The sequence below is a fragment of the Vanessa cardui genome, chromosome 12 (genome assembly GCF_905220365.1).
Source record: "Vanessa cardui chromosome 12, ilVanCard2.1, whole genome shotgun sequence".
NCBI lineage: Eukaryota > Metazoa > Arthropoda > Insecta > Lepidoptera > Nymphalidae > Vanessa > Vanessa cardui.
This window is the reverse complement of record NC_061134.1, coordinates 14,075,932-14,101,509: the sequence shown is the minus strand read 5'-3', so window position 1 is coordinate 14,101,509 and position 25,578 is coordinate 14,075,932. Positions and strand designations below refer to the sequence as shown.

The 25,578-nt window shown below is 34.2% G+C and overlaps 3 protein-coding genes across 3 annotated transcripts; 2 read left to right on the top strand and 1 right to left on the bottom strand.

Moving 5' to 3' along the window:
* Nucleotides 1–4,432: 4,432 nt before the first annotated feature.
* Nucleotides 4,433–21,186, bottom strand: LOC124534201 (nose resistant to fluoxetine protein 6-like). Its single transcript, XM_047109910.1, has 12 exons — nt 21,003–21,186; nt 19,396–19,696; nt 18,692–18,877; nt 18,486–18,565; nt 17,020–17,219; nt 16,476–16,590; nt 9,224–9,438; nt 8,033–8,223; nt 7,379–7,514; nt 6,691–6,877; nt 5,653–5,795; nt 4,433–4,546 (listed from the first exon to the last, which is right to left on the bottom strand). The coding sequence occupies exons 1-12, from the start codon at nt 21,184–21,186 to the stop codon at nt 4,433–4,435; spliced, it is 2,052 nt and encodes a 683-aa protein (XP_046965866.1).
* LOC124534373 lies at nt 9,669–10,621 on the top strand. The gene has a single exon (XM_047110177.1). It carries the CDS (start codon nt 9,841–9,843, stop codon nt 10,609–10,611), a length of 771 nt encoding a protein of 256 aa, XP_046966133.1. The 5' UTR covers nt 9,669–9,840; the 3' UTR covers nt 10,612–10,621.
* Nucleotides 21,187–22,497: 1,311 nt separating the features above from the next.
* Nucleotides 22,498–23,893, top strand: LOC124534200. The gene is made up of 3 exons (XM_047109909.1): nt 22,498–22,502; nt 23,136–23,427; nt 23,525–23,893. Exons 1-3 carry the CDS (start codon nt 22,498–22,500, stop codon nt 23,891–23,893), a joined length of 666 nt encoding a protein of 221 aa, XP_046965865.1.
* The last annotated feature ends 1,685 nt before the right edge of the window (nt 23,894–25,578 follow it).

Genomic DNA, 25,578 nt, shown 5'->3' with positions numbered 1-25,578 from the left:
ATTTTAAATAACACAAATGCTTTAGCTACTTAAATTGGGATCAGCGTAACGTATGAGATTTAACCCAATATTTATATTGTTAATACAAAAAAAGCGAAATATAAATAACACTCATTTATATTCTTCACAACATTGCATAATTTATGTTCATTGTGTACTGTAAGTGAAGTTTAGTTATATTTCATATAAAAATAATTTATTGAATTTTATCAAAGTACCCTCATATTTTGTGACATTGTCGGTAGATGCGCAACTGCACAATGTAGACCGAACGCGTCGTGTAACGCTGTCGTATTATATTTAGTGTCATAATATTTGTTAAAATAAATTAAATTCTTAAAGAGTAAGTTATTGAGTGTAGTGATAGTAAATCATTTTGACCGTATTCTGATTGTGGAAATGGAAAGTGTAGTGCTCCAAGTACAAGTGTTTGGCTAAGCCGGTATTAACGTTTTCAGGTGTGTGTTCAAAATAGTATTTTGATTTCTTTAGCAATAGTAGTAGTTTTATCGTGTAATTAAATATGTTATGAACGTGTTCAATGATAGATTAAGATCGATCGAAAGAGTTTTTGCGTGGTCTGATTCTGCTATCGCTTTTTCTTGGAGTTCATCCAACAAATATCATCACCTATCCCTTGCTTTGTGTTCTTCAATTGTGTGAAGACCAATGGAGTTAGCTCGAGGTAATAACTCTCATTTTTACTCATCATTATGTATTCCGATTATCTCTCTCATACAATTATGGTTATTGACGTGAAACATCTATATGTCCACCTTGAGAAAGCTGAATTGTATGCAGTTAATCGCTATATATATATAAAATATTTCAATCACTGCTTAATATCGGCAAGGCATTCGTTTCATCTCATCCAATTTTTGATTATAAATTGATGTTGCTTTCATATTCCGTATTAACAGTTTTTAATCTTTGTTACGCTCTCAAAAATTTAAGAACATTCAAGCGTTATATCAATATCGCAGATGCGATTTTGTTTCGAAATATTCCAGCAAGAACAATGGTATCTTGATTGCGAAAAAGTGCATGAACCACAGAACAACGAATGTATTGGAAATGATATATTTTCCAAATTATATGCAATTGTTACTGTTATTAATTGCGGGATATTTACCATGTATCTTGTTTTTATGTGGTAGAGCTCGATATTTCGATATTGACGACTCTCGTGAACAAGACATTCGTAGATAATGTGTGATAATAAAAATAACTATGTTAATTTAAAAACTTATGTATGCAATTGGTTTCTTTTTGAAGTGAATTGACTATGGGAGGTTAAACCGCTGAATTGCGCAACGCGTTACAGCGTCAGTCTGTCTGGCTTTCCTTATCCATACGTCAGTAAGCAGGCAATAGTTATTTTAATAATGTACGTACACAAAATTGTAATGTACAGTCAGAGTAAGAACACCTTCTTCTGTTTTCAAATTAATTCCTTATCAAGGCTTAAACTCCTACTACCTTTTGAATCGAAACATCAAATCATTGCGACGTAATATGTCATTCTCAATTGGTAAAGCAGATTATCGCTCACACGAAAATAGATCTTAAGGTGACGAACCTTTTCTTACCCCGACTGTACATATTCAAGAATTGTAACCAAGATTAAATATGTTTTATTAAAAAATGACCATTCTTTACATTATCATATTAGTATACACAAAAAAAAGTTTACTAATAACATAAACATTTCTCGAGTTAAACAATTTCAATGTTTTAGTCACGTCCCGAGACGCACACGTATTTGTTACATACATAGTATTTTTAGTAAAAATAGGATTTTTAGCCCCTAGAATTTGTTTGGCTTGGCTGGTTATAAATAGTATTAACAAAAAAGCGTGGAGTTTGAAATGTAAAAAATAATAAAAATATTAAAAATAAAATTTAACATTTAGAGAAAAGTTTAATACCTGTTGACTTCCAAGCAGGATATATTAATTTATATAGTTGTATGTAAAATGACGATTCAAAAGTGCTTGTAAAAGCCTATTTGAATAAAGTTTATTTTGATTTTTTTGAATCAAGTATTGTATATAAAAATGAAGACTTAGATTATAAGTAAACTTACACCCTTTTTTTGCAAACATTCAAACCGATTACATTGAAAATATCGATTATAAATTTTTATTGATATTCTGTCATACGCACATAGAAACAGCATTTAGGGTTTTATTAAAAACGAGGCATTATTGGCAAGTACCATACTTACCTGATAACTATTAGCTGGCCGGCCCAGAATAGCTGATTATATACCCTACATTTGTTTTGATACTTAGAAAGTAAGTAGGTAAACGTCTGACTGCCCTGTAATTATGTTCCATGTGTTATGCCACTTCTATGCAGGCTGTTAATCTAAGGTTCAACTCCCTCGTCGATTGGAATGTTACGCGATTTGTGGACGATTTCATTTTTTTCAAGAAAAAAATTGTACGCGATGAATGTGCATTGGAAGCTTGACTTTGTTTGCATAAATCGAGATTCGTAGGAATGGACTCATATTCCACGGGTAATTTTCATTTTTTGTGTCCAAAAAATTGCAAGGATAAATCTTACTATCATTTTTTATAACGGACGAGTTTATTCCTTTGGATTAAAAAACTATTTGGGAGAATAACAGTGTATAGGAAGAGTGTGGCAATTTTTGACAATTTCTAGAGACCATTTTGATTTTCTTAGCAATACAGAACAGTTTGTTGCCACTTAAATGTATTTAGCCTTCTTTACTTTTATTGGTAACCCTTAGCGTTAATATATCTCGAAAAAATAAAAAAAATTAATTCTGATTTTAAACAATTTTCATACATAAAAATACACACACGCAAATTTTATGACTTGAAAAATTATCATAAGCTCATACATATGTTTCATATAATGCTCTTAGATATTATGTACACTGTCTCATAATGAAAGTCGAAGACTGCATGTGTGAGATATGTAGTCTCGCATAACTATGTATGTACAAACTCTTTTCTTAATTTACTGTTCAATTTATACCGAAAACGGTCTCGCTTTTGTGATGGTAAACAAAGGTCTATGTACTGTTATATGCGATGTATTTTACTTGAGACAGTTAAGATTAGATTTACATGTTTGCAAATAATCATATTACTAAAAAAAAATGAAGTCTCCTAAGCTGTTGACAAACATTTCGTCTTTCATACAAACGAAATATACCAAAGTCACTTGAATAATGATTACGCAGAAAGTCAAAAATAGTTTTTTATCTTATATTTCACATTAAAATTTATAATATTTGCGTTGATACTACGTATTAGCCAAGAACGGGTGTGTTCCTAATACCAAAGTAAATATTTATATCTGAAACACGTACATAAAATTTAGTATCACCGTATGTCCTATTTTTGACGAATAGCAGAGCAGGTTTGTGTAACAAACAATCCGCCTGTCCGACTTCCAGCCACTGTTGTCATTCTTAATTCAGATAACTCAAAGCCTTATTACAGTGCACAAATGTAGGTAATACACACAAATGGATTTCATTTCATTATTGACCGACTTTAAAAAGGAACACGTTCTCAATTCGATTGTATTTTTTTTGTTCGTTACCGCAGAAGTTGAGGCTGGATGAACCGATTTTAATGAATCTTTTTTTAATTGAGTGCTTGCAAATGATAAATTATACAAAAAAATATCTTAATCAAATACACCTGCGTCTATATAAGTTGCATTTTATGTTAAAAAAATAACAGCCTGTTGAGGCCCATCATTGGCTAAAATCTCCGCTCTTTCTGAAGAACAAGATTTGGAATTAATTCCATTACGCTGTTCCAATGCGAATTGATACACATGTGGTAGAATTACATTAGACACATTTTCTTATGATGTCTTCATTCATCGCCAACTACTATGACAATGAAATTCAGATGTGTTTGCTTAGGTTTGAATCCGTAATAATTAGATAGGATGCTCGAAGTATAACCACTGGGCATTCTCAGCAATACAGAGGTTGGTGACGATAAATAAATTTAATATAAGATAATAATTTTTTAGCTTTATTTAAGGGAATTAAAAACCTCTTCTTAATTACGTATGACGACAAAACATCATCTATTTTCCATTTTCGTTGTTTTCAACAATATTTGTTTGAGATTCAGTTACAATTTTTTCTTCTGGTTTATTCTTGCCTACAATAAACAAATATAATTATTTTTTATATGTTTGCTCATCAATCATTTTAAAAGAGTTCTCTATTCGTAACTATGTTGTTTTTTGTTGACGGAACCTATTATTTCTCACCAATTTATATCACATTTAGGCGGGCCAGTAAATTGACTGCGTTAGACTTGGTGGTAAAACCCACCAAAGATTTTATGTTCATGAAATTATTAGCAAACATGAATTAAGACCATAACTAATTAAGCTATCTTTTTTAAATATTTATAACGTAATATAACTAACCTCTCTCTAGGAGTAATTTCTGAACTGTGGAGAATGGAGCATCAATGAAGACACACAGGATGAATGCTGCGAGGATCGTGAATACAACGTTACCAACACCTCGAAACATCTAGAAATAAATAATTGCTTCAGTTCAAACACAAAATGGCAGAGTGATTTCAGCAAAATAAGAGACTTAAGGCATTATTGAATTTTCTAAAATGGTTATTGTAAGGCTAAAGTATAGTCGGGGTAAGAAAAGTTTCATCACCTTAAGATCTATTTTCGTGTGCTCAGTATAAGCGTTCTGCTTTACCGATCGAGAATGACATATTGCGTCGGAATGATTTGATGTATAGATTCAAAAGGTATTAAGAGTTTAAGACTTGATAGAGAAATAAATTTGAAAACTGACGAAGGTTTTCTTACTCTGACTATACATTAACATGTTATATAATTTTTGTTGTTAAATTTAAAAATATTATAAAACTAAGAAAGGAGCCGAGATGGCCCTGTGGTTAGAACGCTTGCAACTTAGCCAATGATTGCGGGTTCAAACCCAGGCAAGCACCACCATATATATGTGCTTAATTTGTGTTTATAATTCATCTCGTGCTCGGCGGTGAAGGAAAACATAGTGAGGAAATCTGCATGTGTCTAATTTCATTAAAATTCAGCCACATGTGCATTCCACCAACCCGCATTGGAACAGCGTGAATAAATATGTTCCAAACCCTCTCCTTAATGGAAGAGGAGGCCTTATCCCAGCAGTGGGAAATTTACAGGCTGTTACTTTACTTAGCACCTACTACTAAGAAATGTTTCTAGTAGTTAATGGATGATTGAATGGACTAGCTACCTCTGAATATCTTTATACAGATTTATGAACACATGATTAAAAGTTCTTTAAATTTAATCGCGATCTTTTCCTCCAGCATCAAACAAAAGCCACTTGAAGAATACAAACCAACTTCAAAAGAAGTTTTATTCGTTTGATTTTTTTTTTTTTTTGTTTATTACAAAAAGTATTTATATCTGTAATTAACAGATTTGTTTGGATATACTTCCCGTTTCAATTCGAAGAAAAATACGGGTGAAAATTTTAATTTATACTCAGTATACTTGAAGTCTTTTCTTATTAAGATTCTATGTTATTCCGAATTTCTGGAGATCAAAGCGTTCTACCCACTGAGAATCTATGAAACAGAAAATTAGTAACAAAAAGCGTTTACTCACAGTGCTTGCATCGTCGAAATATACCGTGCTGGTCATGCTGCCATTAGCGATCATGATGAGAGGGAAGTGTATGAGATACATGGCGTACGAGAGACGAGCTGGCAGCTTCCATATTTGCAGAGAAAGGAACCAGTTGATCGGTCCTGTGATATGCAGTAATAATAATTCTTATTAACATTCAGTACATCTTCTATTATATGGTGAAAGGAATAATTAATAATATAAATAATAAATATTTAACAACGTCACATACATTACTCTGATTCCTGATTGATTTGTGTTTAGGAATATCCGAAGTAATGACGGTGTCACAAAAACCTAGACAAAATTCTGTATTGTCTCCGACGTAAGAAGAACCGGCGAGAGAAACTTAGCGGGATGTTTTTTATATTTAATTTTTTTACAATGAATGTTTTAAACAAAAACAATAAATATATTTTCGGTGTATGAAACAGTCTGAAAGTAACCATTTCATTCCCAAGGTGTGCAATCAACAAACAATCACACAAAAGATTATTAACGATTCTTTTAAATTTTACAGTTGAATATTTTAAACTGTTACAGATGTACATATGGTCACCCTACCGTCACCGCATAACTATAGTACTTAAATTAAATGTTTTTGGTGTCCAAGGATTCACATATACATATAAAGGAATCCTTTAGAGGTTTTAATGACTATAAAGTTTGTTTAGAAAATTTTTACTTGTTGGTAGGGCATTTTGCAGGCGTGTATAGGTACCACCTAATCATTAGATATTTTTCCATAGAGCTGCAAAACGAACTATTACTATTTTAAAGAAAAACCTTCAATTTTTCCAAATAAGAGAAGATATGTGTCGTGATGTATATAGCACCATACCGTTCGCCGTCACGGCACACGATTCGGCCTTATCCATAAGGCTAGCTTATAGATGTATCACGCAATAAAAAAAATATATTTTTGCAAACGAACTATATGAAAAAAATTCTTTATCGCAAAAAATCTCTTTGTGATTCAAGAAGATTGAATGTGGACTGAAGAGCAGAATAAATTACCTCCATAACCGTAAACGCAGGCAAAGATCAGCCAACCCAAGGTCATTGCCCAGATACCTCTCATGTACGCGTTGAGGAAATTGTCGAACATTTGTTCATCGTGGTCCACTTGCATGATGGGGTATATACTGAATATACAGAAAGCCATCAGCGCAATTGATAACGCCCATAATGTTGCTACAACACTCTGTAATAAATTGTATACATCAATTATCTTTAGAGGGTAAAAATAGCTTAGAGGTAAGCTTCATATATACATATACGTATAAGCATAGTATAGCACTTTACAGCATAATTGTCTCGTGTATTTATTTAACTTGTATACTTTTCTATTCGATAGTACTCATTGAGACTTCTTTTTTTAAACTGTTTGTTTTGGCGAATTTTATTTTTGTTTTTGTTTGATAATCCTAAGTAGTAGAAGTCTGGATAAGTAGCAATAGACTAGTTTATTATGCTGCCAAATAGCAATATTAAGTATTATTTTTCCATTGTGAAGATTGGGTCCTGTCTTGTCAGTTCTATTTCGTTGTCAGTTTAACAGTTTACATGCATAATACCAAAAAAAACTATTAAAGTTACTAGAGGACCTTTTTCTATTTTAGAAAAGAATAAGAGATTGTATAAACATTACAATTACATGGGTTTTTACTTAATAAAATACAACGTTAGAAATAAACATCAATACCTTTTGCATACGAAGATTTCTTCCTTTAAATTTGTGTAACAGGTATCCATAGAGCATCCCGATGAAAAACGGCGACGCTCGAGGCAATGTGTTCATGTAATAATCCACGAAATAATCTCCCATTTGATCGAAACGTCTATGATAAAAATTCCCAATGTTTGACGATAGAAATTCCATTATCCAATTCGCCAATGTTTGACGATTGTGGAAGTTCCAATATCACGTGTGAAAATTTGGGTAAAACATTTGGTCAAACATTGATGAATATAAATGTGATTGTTTATTTAAGTAGACACATGGGTTTTTTATGTTTTCCATCATGTTTTTAATTATAAGCTATGAAAACTTATTGAATTTTAATCTTAAATCCATATTTTCGATGTACTGGTCCAAGTTGGCTTATTTAATAATAATATTACTAACAAATGTTATTGTTATATAAATAAAATGAGATGTATTGTACGTTAATTATTGAGATTATAGATTATTTATAATGGGATTAATTATACCTGATTAGGTAAATTTAAATAATATAAAAATGATAATGGAGCCATACAGAGAGAAAGAGAGGGAAATGTCATATCGTTTTCCTTACGTGACAATTCTTCTGTAAGATATTTAGAAGAAGTTCCTTTTAAAAACGTATAAAATTACCTTGGATTAACAACAGCGGCGGAGTAATTGTACATGAAGCTATATACACTAGATATGGCTAAGGTTATAACAACGCCGGCCACAAGCGAACACCAGGCGACCATGGCACTTCCAAACAACCACACGATAACCACAGGGCTGATAATGTAAAGTTGTACATCTACGGATAGGTACCAAGTATGTTGTAAACACTGAAAAAGAAAAAAAATATTAAACTAGTCGATTTCAACTGCCGTTTCATACTTTCCATTCGCTCACATTTTATGAGTTTAGGGGTTGCAGGTACAGGGCATTATACGAATTTTATCAGTATCGGTTTAATCGTGTTTTATGTAAACATAACAGACATTGAACAACTGCCTCACTCAATTTATTTTTTTTTGCTGGGAAAACTTTCACTTACGTGAGGAGGGGCGTTACCGGGTCTCTGTGGGACCCAAGAGATCGGATGCGATGCTAGTAAAACTATTAGGTGCCACTTACTGGCCTGTCTTTTAAATCTTTCCATAGTGCTATATAAAACAATATATTAAAGAATCTTGTAATCGCGATGTACAAATGTTTACTATTTGACATAACGCGAGACAGGTCATGACAGATTTAATTTCGAATTTATTAGTATAGATTAAAGTACAAGCTTTACCAATCATGGGTAGGATGAGTTTATTTTAGTAAAATATATTTTATGCAAGTCACGTTCTAGGGATTTACCTTACAAAAAGATCAATATTACTTCCCCAATGTTACGTCCATGATATGTTTTCAGTGAAAATGTTAGGGTTTAAAAAATTACCCAACGCTGCCAGGTACCCAATAGTTTAGTAATTCATATGATACAATATTCAAATATTGCCCGATGTTTGGCAATTAAAAAAGGTCGTAATTTCAATCTCGAAAATTGTCAAACTCACTCTTAATAATTATTAATTTGTCGTAGAACCGATAACCGTTGTGGAAAAAGTGTTCTAGACTGGAGACCACGTCTCGGCAAACGTAGTATAGGACGTCCTCAGACACGGTGGAGTGACGATTTACGCAAGGCGGAACGCAGGAGCTGGATGATATTAGCCGGAGAAAGACCACAGTGGCGTGCACTTGGAGAGGCCTATGTCCAGCAGTGGACATAAACGGGCTGAAGATGATGATGATGACTCTTATTAAACATAATTAATTTACCAAAAAGGTACCAACCAAATCAAGAGGTTTCACATAATTCTGCACATGCAGCAACGCTGACCACCATCGCCGTCTGCATGATTCCGTCGCAGACCCCACATTAGTCCACACAGGACCATCAGATACTCGATGGAGTATAGAAGCTTGGAGCAGAATCACAGCAGCCAACAGTGGAAATATTCGCAGAAGACGGTATAAATAAAATAGGTGTAGAGATTTGATGAATTTCCCTGTAATGACGACCAATTTAAAATGTCTTCACAATACCCCGCGTGGTTTCTTTCTGGCTAAATATTTGCTCTGACCTATGTGTCGGACAGTTTTATATTGTTAGTTGAAAGTTGCTGTTGGAAAATGAGATTTAAAGTTTTTACTTTACATCATAGTTTACAAAAGTTTTTTGTTTTTTTTCGGGTAGGTGTCAAAAAAAAGACAACACGTTTTTATTTGAGCTCTTATAAATTTTATTAATATAAATTGGATGAATAATAATTCACAAGTAGAAATGTGCTAAGTTTGTTTCCTACCTGCCAGCTAATCTCCATAGCACTGATATAGCCACTAAAACCGAGAACATTGAGCATATATTTAAATATATATTATAAATATATTTATAAATTAGTAACTGCACTATGGAGTCCATCAAACACTCAATTCAGGACCTGACCGAACACTTTAATACACGAATGGCTGAATTTCAAAAATCTCTTCAGAGTCCTATCCCGGCTACGAGTCCAAACTCCAACATTGCAGCCCAATTTAACGCCTTCAGAATCTTTGTTCTGTCTGCATTGGAAGGTCTTCAGATGCAAGTGGAACTCCTATCGAAGCAATACAACCAGCTGGAGATGCGAAGCAGAAGGAAGATGCTTCTCTTGCATGGAGTTTCCGAGGATAAAAAAGAGAATTTGCCATTGGTAGTGTCAAATGTTGTGTCAGGACATCTTAAGGTACCAGAATTCACGATAGACAAGCTCAGTCGTTGTCAGCGATTAGGTCACTCTTCCAGAGATAAGCCTCGACCTATTCTTGTAAAATTCCGTGACGTAATGCTTCGAAATAAAATCTGGTACTCGAAAACGTCTCTTAAAAATACTGGTGTGACTCTGTCAGAGTTCCTTACTAAAGAGAGGCATGATCTGTTTATGGCAGCAAGACAGAAGTACGGAGTTTCTAAATGCTGGACGAAGGATGGTGTTATTGTCGTTACCGGGTCAGACGGTAAACGACACCGGATTGTCACAACAGCAGAGCTCAACGCAATCAATCGCACACCGAATGACATTCCCTTGGCAACTAACTCTGCTGCTGTAGCTGCTGCTGGAACCAGTTCCACCGATTCAAATCCAAAATCTGCCAATTCAACTCTGGCCATACGAAGCAAGAGAACCATTAAAAAGTAAGCTATAGTATTGTTAGACCGCGTATTCGTCCTCGATCCTTCAATTTGTTTTTACTATTCATTAGCATAAGTTGTTTAGTTATTCTATTTTAGTTTCATTACTTTGATCATATTACTATAATTATATTTCGGATTCCGTTTAGTATTAACTTGTATTTGTAAACATGTCGGTATAATTTTATAACTGAAGGTATAATGTTAATGTCATCAATCTGACGTTTGATTTGCGTTTAGTAATTGGTTTTGGACTATTGCAGTTTGTCATATAGCATTGCATTATTTAACATTCTTTTTTTTTAATAATATCTACTTAGCATTATTTTATTAAGTATTGTTTTATTACTTTTTTTTTTTTTCTTTCTTTTTATAACATTTACTATTAGGATTTAAATCGTGTTTTGTGTTTTATTGGTTACGTTGTGTTGCCTTTACAAAATTATTTATTATGTTACTTAAATTATTATTACTTCTCTATTTCTTAATTTCATATCCGATGTGATGTGATAATGTTCATAATAATATTAGGTATATTTGTTTTACTTTTTTTTTTTTTTTGTAATTTCTTACTCACAAATTGCTGGCGGGATGGAGAAGTAGCTTATCGAGAACCTAATATTAGTAGTTTGATTTATTTGGTATTTTAGTATTATTATAATTATTTTTTCTATTATATATATTATTTTAATTAATACATATATATTTATATACATCAATTATTTATTTATATGAATAGTATGATTTCAAACCTTTACAGCGTAAGCGATTTGAATGATAATAGTACCTACTACAGCGACTCAGTATTATCAAGTGATGATAGTTTTCATAGTGCTTCTCTTCCTCTAAATTCTCTTTTAGAATCAAATCTCTCCGGTTTTTCTAGAAACTTTAATGTAGTGCATATAAATGCGCAGAGTATTCCTTCACATTACTCTGATTTCCTGTCTTCCTTCGATAGTCAAAATATTCATGCCATTCTTGTATCCGAATCTTTTTTGAAACCAAGCTTACCCTCAACTTCTTACTGTTTGCCTGGCTACCACCTGATCCGGAATGACCGCATAGGTAAAGGTGGCGGTGGTGTAGCTATATATCTCCGCAGCCACATCCCTTTTACAATTTTAAATAAATCTCCTTCACAATACTCTGAGTCATCGGAACATATATTTATTGAGGTCTTATTCGGACATATCAAACTACTACTGGGCGTATTTTACAGTCCGTCACTCAATATTAATTATTTTAATGATTTTGAAAATTTATTAGAGCAATTTAGTACATCCGTTGATCACACGATAATTATGGGCGACTTCAACACCTGCCTACTTAAGGATGACCAACGTGCCCGACGCTTAAAGTATATAGTTGATAGCTGCAACCTTAATGTACTCCCAACGAATGCAACTCATTTCTTTCCGAATTGTTCTCCCTCGCTGTTGGACTTAATGATTGTTTCCTCTCTTAATCATGTTGACACTCATGGTCAGTTCCCCGCTGAAGCTTTTTCTTACCATGACTTAGTTTATTTATCCTATAAAATTCGGCCTCCGCGGCCAAAACCAACAATAGTGATGCGGCGTAATTTCCAAAAGATCAATAACACCAATTTTATGAGTGATTTGAACAATATTGACTGGACTGCTATCTATAATGCCAGCTCAATTGACGAAAAAATGAGTATTTTTAATTCTTTGTTAACTGATTTATTAGATAAACATGCTCCGTTGAGACCTATAAAGCTTAAGCATTTACCAGCACCTTGGCTAACTCAGGACATTAGAACACTCATGGTCAAACGCAATGTTGCGAAGGCCAAATATAAAAGAAATGCGACAACCAGTAACCTGGAAAAATATAAACAGCTGCGAAATCGTTGTAATAAGCTCTGCCGTGATGCTCAGCGTAAGTTTATTGCAAATGCTATTGAGAATAGCGATACATCCAAAGTTTGGCGGTTTTTAAAATCATTGGGAATTGGGCGTCAACGGGAAAATTATTCTTTTAACTTCGATCTCAATGATCTCAACAAACATTTCATTTCTTCTTCCTCTATAAATGCACAATACAAACTTAATACAATCAATTATCTCAATACACTGCCCACCCCTTATAATCCTTCCTTCCAATTCAGTTCTGTCACCATTGGCGAATTAAAGAAGCACATCTTTAGCATCAAATCAGACTCAATTGGTTGTGATGGAATAAGTCGAAGTCTGATTATGCTTACCCTTAATAGCATTTTACCTGCTTTATGTCATATATTTAACTATTCCTTATCAACTGGTACTTTCCCATCTCTATGGCGCAAAGCTGTAGTGATCCCTATTCCTAAAGTTCCCAATCCTTCTTTACCTTCTCATTTTAGACCCATATCTGTTCTTCCTTTTCTCTCAAAGGTGCTGGAGCGTGTTGTTCATTTACAACTGAACCAATTTCTCTCAATTAACAAAATCCTCTCTCCTTTCCAATCTGGGTTTAGAAAAGGCCATAGTACAGTTACTGCGCTCACTAAAGTATGTGACGATATACGCTGTGGAATTGATAATAAATCTGTAACTGTTCTAGCTCTCCTAGACTTTTCAAACGCCTTTAATAGTATTGACTACGATATATGTTTGGCAATCCTAAGATCTCTAAACATAGACCCTACTGCTGTAGATTGGTTTCGCTCTTACCTATTAAATAGACAGCAATGCATAAAGGCGAATGGTAAGATCTCGACTTATTTAGATATTCCTTCTGGTGTCCCGCAAGGTGGTGTACTGTCTCCCCTTCTCTTTTCTATCTTCATCAATACTCTCTCCACACTTATCTCTTCCTCCTATCATCTATATGCTGATGATCTTCAAATTTATGTTACCGCTCCTTTGGACGGTATCGACAAGGCGGTTGCAACGTTGAATAATGATTTGGCAAAAATCTGTGAATGGTGTAGATCTTACGGGCTCCAAGTGAATCCGAGGAAGTCACGGGTAGCTGTTTTTGGCAGTGTTAAGCTTCTGTCGAGGATTAAAGACAAAAATCTACCTCCAATAATGTTTGATGGCCACATATTACCACTGCAAGAAACGGTTAAAAATCTTGGGCTAATTCTGGATGCTTCCTTCTCCTGGGTCCCTCAGGTTGCAGAAATAAGCCGTAAGATGTATGCCATCATTGGTTTTTTAAGGCGATGGAAAAATCTACTGCCAATCAAGGCTAAGATCAACTTAGCCAATTCGTTCCTGTTTCCAATATTGGATTATGCCGACGCCTGCTACACTGACTTAACTGAGAACCTTCTAAACAAATTAGAACGACTGCAGAATTTAGCCATTAGATTTATCTTTGGTCTACGTAAATTCGATCATGTCTCGCAGTATCGGTCTCAGTTAAAGTGGCTGCCAATCAGGCTTCGACGAAATTTGCACGCCTTATCTCTTCTTTACTCTTGCTATATGTTGAACATACACCACCTTACCTGAAAGAACGCTTCAAATTTCTTGGGTGTGACAGTATACTCAACCTGCGTTCTAGTAACGATAATAAGCTTGTAACGCCCTGCAGCCGGACACAAACTTACAGTAGCTCTTTTACTGTGAAAACCGTCAAACTTTGGAATGCACTACCCAACGATATTCGGCAATCGAAATCCTTGTCCATCTTTAAACATCGCTTGAAAAACTATTATCTGTCCATATCCCAAGAATGTATGTAAGTATGAAATAATATGTAGTTTATAATTATGTATATATATTGATATATATTATATGTATATTATATTATTATATGTGTACTATTTGGATGTAGTTGTGTGTAGTTTATTATTATACTGCAATATTAGTCTACTTAAATTAAAGTTATTATCTCTTAACTATTAATTCTATTTGCACTTACCTGTTCTCTCGTCTTAAGTTCCTGTCACCAAAGGTTGTCTGTGAGAGATCGCTACAAGCGATAAGACCGCCTTTGCGCACCATTTGTTGTTTTTTTGTCTCTCTATTACCCATTGTCGTGTAATGTGTTGTGCAATAAAGTATTTTAAATAAAAAAATAAAAATAAAATAAAAGTATTATTTTGGCACTTTGGCCTTTTATTATTTTGAGTGATGATACTATAACCTTTCTCAACAAATGATCTATACAAACCAACTCTTCGGTTTTCTATTATACGTATGGATTATTGAAATGGTTATTTTCTCTTGATACACTGTTATTTCGATATCGATGGTTATTTATACTAGTTTTTAGTATAATTTAAATTTTACTCTCTTTTAAATTTACTAGTAAAAGTACCACCTGTGAATAAAAGGCCGTAACACTAAGGAAATACAACTAGGAGAGTCAGATTTTTGTCTCACTAACTGACTAACACAAAATTAATGGTTGTTTTATGGGATTTACAAGCTATAAGTAGAATCATCGTTATGTTTACCGCAAGAATATTTTCCTTTTTTTCAAGGCTCATATATGTTAATAAACTATATTGAACAATATAAATAATATTTTTATATATTAATAGTAAAGTTTCAAAAAGTATTGGCAAATTAGTTAATTCAAAATAATGCCAAAATCTATTTTGTTTGTAGGACTTTGTGCAAGCCCGTCTGGGTAGGTACCACCCACTCATCAGTTACTCTACCGCCAAATAACAGTGCTCAGTATTGTTGTGTTGCGGTTTAAAGGGTGAGTGAGCCAGTGTACAGGCACAAGGGACATAACATCTTAGTTCCCAAGGTTGGTGGCACATTGATGATGTAAGGAATAGTTAATATTTCTTACAGCTAAATTGTCTATGGGTGATGGTAACCACTTACCATCAAGTGGCCCAAATGCTCGTCCGCCAACCTATACCATAAAAAAAACTATTTCAATCTTCAAATACGAATCGAAAGTGGGAATGTTGAATGTCACAACAATGTTTTTAAAACAATTAAAGCGTATCACGCCAGGCCTTTTATCGATGTCTAAATAAGGTAGGAACAAATATTTGTCATTGTTAATACTTGATAAGATACCATGTTTACTTGTATTTTGTAAAAAGTTCAACTCGCTATCTGGCTTACGTCTTTTATGATTATCCTTATGTCAGACTAATGTACAGACGGCGCGGCGTAAATTATGATACTCTTATAGCAGAGTTCGAGTTTTTCATAAAATTGAACCAATTTTTTTATGGAATAGGTTAGGAATAGGTCGGTGGACGAGCATATGGGCCACCTGATGGTAAGTGGTCACCATCACCCATAGACAATGACGCTGTAAGAAATATTACAATTCCTTACATCGTCAATATGCCACCAACCTTGGGTACTAAGATGTCATGTCCCTTGTGCCTGTTGTTACACTGGCTCACTCACCCTTCAAACTGGAACACAACAAAACTACGTACTGTTTTTTAGCGGTAGAATATCTGATCATCGGGTGGTACCTACCCAGGCGGCTCTGCACACCAAGCTCTACCACAAAACAACAAAGTTTAGTATTGTTATATTCTGGTTTGATGGATGGTCCGTAACTACAGGCACAAGGTACAGAACTCCCATGGTTGGTGGCGCATTGTTGTGTTAGTAATGGCCAATATTATTATGACAAGGAGAGGCAAATGGATCTCTTTATAGTAAGTAATCACCAATAACACATCGACATATTCCCAAAACCCTTAGAAGCTAAGATGCTATAGCCTTTGTACCTTTAGCTGGACTAATTCACTCACCTTAAAACCAGATCAAAAACTATACTTAAATTGCTGCTTGTGATACATAATATAATAAGTGCATTGAACAATGCGGGCTTGCATTGAACCCCTGTCTATCTAAGGATTATTATTTAAGATTATATAAAAAGCCTTAAACAACTATAATATTAATAAAAAAGTATATTACTCACATCTACTTATCTTTCCGATGACGGTATAAACACAGAGAATACCACTAAGCATGAAAAATGTATCAACTGAGATTGGCGCGGAATTCACCCAAATACTTCTAAATGATGTTAACCACTGAAAAAGAAAAGAAAATCACTTCATTATATTTAAGATACAAAAGAAAAAAAGCATTAAGATATGATTATGATAGTCCAAAAGATCCTACTTAAATTGGTTGGTCATAAATCTCGGTGGATATTTGAATAGATATTAGTTTATATCATTATTTTATTCTTTATTATTGTGAGTTTCAATTACATAAGTGTGGCAAGGGGCAGAGGTAGTTATGGCCTTTTTCTGTACTTGAAATAGTATCTACAACTTTTCATTGCATGATCCCTTGAGTAGGTAATACGTAAAATCACAACATACAAAGTCACTGCCGTAATTATAGTAGGATTGTTTGGAATATATATAATAACCTCCAATATATTCGGGTAAAGTTGATATTGTCTTCTCAAAACTACCAACATGATAAACAAAAACAAAAAAGATTCTACTAACTGTTAAAATTTCAGCAGCATTTGAAACAAAATTCAAAGCGGTCAAGCAATACGTGTGACCGAATATAACCCACAGCATGGAAATGGCTCGGATGCCATCAACGCACTCCAGAGCACCAGTTCCATAGTTGAAAGAAAGTAACCTCTTAGTATTAGTATGAATGGAGAAACTTCTATAAAGTCTGTCAATTTCGGAAGTTTCTGAAAGGTAAAAAAATAACAAGAAAAATTATGACGCTCCAAAGACATGTCATTTCATACGATTCATTTAATTTTATATTGAAACTAGCGACCCGCCCCGGCTTTGCACGGATGTAATGCTGATACTAAAGGACTACAGACTAGGTACTACAGACTTTATTTATTTACGACATTACATTGGAAACTTCTAAAGTGATCAATGTTTCTTTACTATATTGTCCAGGTGTTGTATACAAAAACCTTCCTCTTGAATCATTATATATATCAAAAAAACATACATAGGGGCAGAGAAAGCAACTTTGTTTTATGCTAAGTAGTAATTACAATGATTTAAATTCACTCTAATTCCATAATTATGAACATATTACTTTATAACACATTTTGATGAATTGCCAGAATCTACAAATTGTTTGGAAAATAAAAACTTTATACCTGAGGCTCCTAATGAGCACAAACAGTAGTTTTAGTTTTTCCTTTTCTTTTCGTGTTTTGGGAAAAAAACCTTGTAAGTTCTATAGAATATTTGTAAGGAATTGTATGTCCTATTTTATTTATGTTAAGAGTTATTTTTCCTTGAACAACATTTGATTCCTTATAACCCATTTTAACGTCCTACCTGCGAATCCTTCATGAAAAAGTTAGTAAGAAAAACTTTCTCCTGGTATAATTAAAGGGTAAGTAACTATTGATATTATCCTTTCAATACAATTTTGTTTCAAATTAAACGACAAACTTTTTGCGTTTTATTTTTTTATTGTATTCCATTGAATTATGTAGCTTAAAATAAAATATTAATATATATATATATATATATATATATATATATATATATATATATATATATACACACATATATATATATATATATATATATATATATATATATATATATATATATATATATATTTAAATAACTAATAAATATTGGACAATATCACATACATTACTCTGATTCCAATGTAAGTAGCTAAAGCACTTGTGTTATGGATAATCAGAAGTAACGACCGTACCACAAACACCCAGACTCAAGACAACATAGAAAATAATGAACCTTTTCTACATCGACTCGATACATAAACATATATTATATGTATATACGTATGTTTTAAGAAGCTAAGATTTTCCTTATGTCGAATGAAACTGATTTTTAATTATTGTAATCATCATACCTGTTTCATTACTTATTTTAGGTTTTATTGACCTCCTATTTTTCCAAAGCCTCATAAATATTTCTTAACAGATTTATGAACTATGTTATATTCTTACCTTTTTTCAATACATATGTTTGATACAAATCGTATGAAGTGCTTATTATTGTTATCAATAATATCAAAGAGAAGATTGAACTGAAACAAGAATAGACCGTATTAAACACAATACCTGAATAAAACGATTTAAAATTCATTCAAATCTTTTCTTAAATTATTCCTATTTATAATATGTTCAAGAGTTATACGTATATTTGTACTTACATGCTTAAATAATCTGCTACGCTTACAGGCTTATCATTTGGTAACCGACATATATATTCGTCAAAAGTTAAATTTATGTTGTTTAATGAACCAATTAAATTAATCACTTGCTTCGGTGTGCATACTTTAGGAACGCAAATAGCCAAAGTCAAGATCATAGAAGATTGCATATTAGGTATTAAGGCTCTGGAAAAAAATATTTGTAATCAAGTTAAGCTAATCGTTATTTGCATTACTTTGTAAGTTTAAAATCACGAGCCGAGATGGCCCAGTGGGCCAATTTCGGGTTCAAATCCAGGCAAGCATAACTGAATATTCATGTGCCTAATTTGCTTGGTGCTTGGCGGTGAAGGAAAACATCGTGAGGAAACCAGCATGTGTCTAATTTTATAGAAATTATGCGACATGTGCATTCTACCATCACGCATTAGAACAGCGTGGTGGAATATGTTCCAAAATATTAACAAATAGGAAATTTACAGGCTGTTGTTGTTGTAAAAAAATCTTGTCTAAAGACAATGCACTTCTTTTTGCATGTATACACTAATCATGTTTTTAAAAGCTATTAAGATGGATCAAAATTGCGTCACAGGAGAAATCTTATCTCTTCAAAATCTTTCTTCCAGCTACTATTTCTCTAGATGACATTAATTAGCTATAATTTTAAATATATTATACTTTAGCATTAGTATGTTGACCGTTACCTGGATATCATAGAGTATTCAGTCCCTGATAATAAGTGAGCTAGTTTTTTTAGATTAATACTTCTTGTAATTGCTTTACTAGTATAGTTGTCTAGTCTTGACCATTTTTTTCCAAAGTCCAGAATTTGCGAATTATCCATTTTTGTGTTCTGATTTAGAGGTACATGGATCAAACAATATTTCCCTTGGACATCTAACTCATCTGCTAAATATTGAATGTTTAGACATTGGTGATAGCTTCCAAGATCAGCCAAGTTTCCTACCAAAATTCCACTTGGAATTTTTCCACTCGCGTCTATAACTGTTAAAAGGAAAAATAATTGATAAGTAAATTACTCTTGTCTTTACTTTCACATTTATTTATTTTTAAATGTTTTAAAAGAGTAACTACTGAGTTTCTAGCCGGTTCTTCTCAGTAGAATCTACTTTCCGAACCGGTGGCAGCTTCACTTAATTGTAAAATGACGATTCAAAAGTGCTTGTAAAAGCCTACTTAAATAAAGTTTATTTTGATTTCTATTGATTTAAATAATTTAAATTAAAATAATGTTTTGGAACTATTTACAGTCTAATTGTATGTACGTCATCTATACTAATATTATAAATGTGAAAGTAACTCTGTCTGTATGTCTGTCACTCTTTCACGAACAAACCGCTGAACGAATTTGATGAAATTTGTTGTGAAGCAAACTGGAACTCCAAAAAAGGACGTAGGCTATTGACCTAACCTAACCTAAAACGCGAGCAAAAACCAGTATTTCCATCCAATATCACATCAATTTCACACTATACTATACAATATACAGATGTTACCACATGTAAAACAGCGAAAAGTAACAACGTCGATACAAATAATCGTTAAAGTAATTAATATGATTATTTTCATCACCACTCCAGGTTATCACTTGCATTCCACGCTCGTATTCCTAAAAATATATCTGTATCTGTTCAGCTATTGTATAGCCATTTATTGAAGCTTCCCAGTTCGTGTTCCGTATGTGATTATGTCCTAAACGTATTGTGGAGATAAAAAAGTAACTTACAACAACAACAAACTAATTAACACAGGACCTATTGAGTTATTCGTTATATTTAATTTAGAAGTAGCATCAGCTATTCCTTACTATATAAATGTTTATCTAGATCTACTTTATTCAGCAAATGTAAGTTTACCATGTGAAACGCTGAAGTAAAATTGACATTTGGTTAACAATGATATAAACTTAATAAATCGCTTAAATATTATTAATTATACTAACCAAAATATAATCAAATAATACAAATAATAATATTTATCTAATTAAGCACTTAAATTGTAAGGAATGGTTACGAAATTAAATATTAGGACTAATAAAATAGATCCTTTGTTTATTTTATTTCTTGGTGTTACCTTTTTATAGCTTCAAAATTATTATACCTTTTGCGGAATTCAAGTTATCCATTTATGACTTAATAATTGATATAAACAAATCAAGTACACAATAACTCAGTAATTTGATTGTCCCGTTTTAATTTTTGAAACTGAATAAACGGACCTTATTCACCTGTTCTAAGTGTCAGATCTCATCTGTCGTTTGAATATAAATTGAAAAGTATTTTCTACTTACACTGCATTCCTAAATATGTGTTATTCATCAACAAATTTAATTGTTCTTCACATTTCATGGGATTTAACACACTTTCGTAGAGTTCTTGGTCGAATGCACTTGTGTGTTTTAACGTATCGTCAATAAAATTAGCATTTACAGTTACTGCTACTAAATTTGCAACGATAAATATTTCTTTATACATTTTAGAAACACAACCTAATGATTGATGATTATGAAACTAACAAGATAATATTGGAAATATTATCCTCCGATATTGTTCTGTTATCTTGAGCAAATGTATTCCTACTTCAAAACTGAAGGATCTCTCTGGAATTTCTTAAGTTTTCTATTATGAGATAAATAGCAAGTTTAAGCATTACGTATTAAACAATATCGAACATATAGGTGATAAACGTTGTTAAGGAGGGCAGGGGGAGGGGCTTCTCATTAGATAAGTAATGCTTTGTCTTTTTATTTCAAGTGAGAAATCAATGACGTCATCATCTTCAGTACATTATCGCCATCGTCATCCACTATTAGTCATTGACCTGTCTCAAGGCGTTACATATCTATCAATGCTTTCGTTTCTTCGTTTTCCACATCATCGTTCTACCTTAGGACATTGTAAGCTGCGTTTGCCGAACGGTTTCTATTCTTCTATAAAGTATATCGGTCTATTTGGTATACGTGACCACTGCTACTTCTAAATGTTCTGGTTTGAAGATTGATGGAACCAATGTAACTATAGGCCTGACGAACATAACAACTTTATTCTCAATGTTGGTGATGTATTGTCGATGTAAATAATCGTTAAAATCATCATCAAAAGGAATCATAAGAATTATTATTTGTAACAATAAAATCCACTGGGATACAATAAAAACCTTTCTTAAATTTATTTTACTAATATTGTGATACGATATTTATAATATAAATTTAACTGAATTATTTAATTCAATTTCTTATCATGTATTCCGATTGTACACTTGACAAATACTTGAACGGCGCTGTTGAGTTCATAGAAAATTGACGCGTTCATCGATTTGATAAATAGACAAATTATAAATAAAATTATGACGTGTCTGATAAAATACTTGAATATTAACCAAATATTAAATATTTTAATCCAGTAACAGTACAGTAAGCACATCCTGTAAATTTCCCACTGCTGGGCTAAGGCCTCCTCTTCCATTTGACCATTTGGATCATATTCCATCACGCTGTTCCAATGAGGGTTGGCAAAATGCACATGTGGCAGAATTTCGATGAAATTAGACACAGGCAGATTTCTTCACATTGTTGTCCTTCACCGCCGTGCACGCAATTATAAACAGAAATTAAGCACATACATATATTATATAAAGATGCTTGCCTGGATTTAAACCCAAAATCATCGGTTAAGATAGACGCGTTCTAACCACTGAGCAATTTCAGCTCTAAACAGCTTTAATTGCAATACAATTAAAAACACATTTTATTAATTCTGTTAATAATCAGAATGTAAGAAAGCCACATGAGGTAGGTAATACAATAATTTTACATGATAAACAAAAATTTTTACAAAAAAAAAAAGGACTTCAAACAATACAACACAAATTAATATGCACTAATAAGTAACAAAAATAATTGCGTATTCAAAATATTTTTTTAAGTGTTCTCCTAAGTAAAATGGACTGAAACATATACAGTCAAATGGATAACCTACTCCTTTTTCAAGTCGTTTATAAAAAAGGTTCAGATACAAAATACTGTGGAGAAGTATATAAAAGCATATAAAGCATATAAAATCTAGAAACAAAAACCTAAAAAAAAATCTAGAAAAAACACGTCAACTTTCCAGTTTGTATAATACATCTGCTATATTATCCTGCATTGAGAAAATATCATGAGTTCATAATCTTTCGATGAGAGAGCAGTGACCGTTGTTATACTCGTAGATATAGTCTTTTACCGGTTTCTTATTTGTTGTCGACGAAATGAAAGACAATACAGTATAGATGTACATATGTATTGCAGTATTATAATATGACAGTATTTAATTAATGCGACGATATTACAATGCGAAGCTTGAATGGAGACTGACTACAGAACACAATGATTTATTAACTAGTACCTATGTATGTTGCATATCGAATATCGATCTGTTTCTAGGTGTGGTATTTCCCGCCGCTGCAAGACTAAGATCCTGAGTCTGCAGCGGAGAGTGGCCATCCGCATGGTGCGGGGATATCGCACGATATCCTTCGAGGCGGCGACCCTTCTGGCGTGTTTTCCACCGTTGTACATCCTGGCGGAGAGGGATGCGAGGGTCTACGACCAGACTCGTGCCCTCCGTCGGCGGCGGCGGAAGTGCGTCCTACCCTGCCAGCGTTCTCGAAGCGCTCAGGCGGCAGGAGCAAAGAAGGGCACACACGACGTGGTACGCCCGTCTCCGCGGAGATCGGTACGCGCATAAACGCGAGTGAGTCGTGAGTGCGATCCCGCCAGCCTTCGAGGCCTGGATGCGGTGGAAGCGACGAGTCACCTTCCGACTTACACAGGTGCTGACCGGTCACGGTTGCTTTGGAGAGTACCTGTGTAGGATCGGACTCGAGGCGACGGCGGTTTGCCACCACTGCGGGGCGGACCAAGACGATGCACAACACACGCTAGAGGCGTGTCCCGCGTGGACCGCGGAAAGGCAAGTCTTGGTCCAGCAAATCGGGCGAAATCTCTCCCTGCGAGCAGTCGTGTCGGCGATGCTACGCAGGGAATCGGCGTGGGAGGCCGTAGTCAACTTCTGTGAGACCGTCATGGTCCAGAAGGAGACTGTGGGGCGGGCTCGAGAGAGGGCCGATCCTGCCCGGCGGAGGCGACCTGCGGGTCGCCTCACGGCCTCCAAGCCCCAGTGCCCGGGGCGGAATAAATAGGGCAATCCCTCCGGCCGTGGGTGTGTGAGATGGGGGTCTCACGCATTCGTTTTCATACGGCCGAGAGGAGGACCGCAGGCCGGTATGGCCCCGGACTGCCGGTTTACGCACCAGCGAGGGGTGCGGGGAGGGCGAGACCATCTTCGCCCTCCTGAGAAGGGCTCCGCCAGCTACGAGCGGAGCAACGCACGGGAGATGCCGCGGACGTGCTGCAAAGGATCCCGTAGCCTCTCCGTTTTCCGTGCTGAGGCGGCCATCGCAGGGGGTTTTAGTGAGTACAATCTCACATAACCCGGCCTCCCCCCCCCAGGAGTTCGGCTATCTATGAAGATTTACCCTGCGTCAACAAAAAAAAAAAGGTGTGCTATTTGCTTATATTAATAACATAATACGAGTATATAGGCACAGTCTTTACCATTTCTAATTTCCAAATTCATCCATTACACAGTTTTCCATGAACTCCGCTTTAACTGAAACTTCCTCGAGTAAATAAAACACAATTCCTCTAACGATCGATGAACAATATTTGGTAGCTGCCAGTTGTTCCCGTGACGTCATCAATCGCCGCTCTTCATCAATTCGGCGCGGACTCATATTGACGAGTCGTTCTTTGTTTGTTCCATTTTCATGTACATTTTACGATTCTTTGTTTTGTTTTCCAAAGGCTATTGTTTGTTATATTCATTTCGCACCAATCATTACATGAATATTTTTGGTTAACAAATATTTTTTGATCACTCTATTTGCATTTGGGATATAATAAATATTTTGAGACACTCTTTGATATTGAGTCTTTATCCTTCCTCTATTATTAATTTATTTCGATGTTATTACGTAATTATTAAATGTAGTAAATTTATCTAAGAATTCGAATAGTAAAGTACCACTTACAGGTGGTAGGGCTTTGTGCAAGCCCGTCTGGATAGGTACTCACCAGTTATTCTTCCGCCAAATAACAGTACTCAGTATTGTTGTGTTCCGGTTTGAAGGGTGAGTGAGCCAGTGTAACTACAGGCACAAGGGTCATAACATCTCAGTTCCCAAGGTTGGTGGCACATTGACGATGTAAGGAATAGTTAATATTTCTTACAGCGTCATTGTCCATGGTTGATGGTGACCACTTACAATGAGGTGGCCCATGTGCTCGTCCGCAACCTATACCATAAAAAAAGTATATTATAACTACATTCGTAGTTTAGTCTGATAGTATTTTACATTTAACGTCACTCGTTAATTATTATCAACTGTGCAATTTCTTAGTGGATAGATCCATACTGTTTCAGTTTACCACTTATGCACCACCTGCCTCCGTATTTCATTGCATATTTCCAAATTGTGGATTGTCTTGATTAGCAAGTGAGAAATAAACTGCATTATTTTTTTTTTGCAATTATAAAAACTTTTTGGTTTTTGACGTAAGTAAGAACACAAAGTTCTCTTTCAAAATTAATCACAAACAATTATAATTCCCTATAACAGGTTTATTTAGAGATTTTAAGGTTATTTCGGTTTGCCAGTTCAGTTACAACGAAAATTCAAAAAGAGAACAGTGAACAAAAATATAAAAAGTTAGTTCATTGGATAAAAGTACTACATGATAAGAATACTACTATTTCGTACTTCTTCTTTAACAATGAGTTTTCTAAAACCTTCCAGTTATCCAGCATCTGCTTAATTAATCAAAC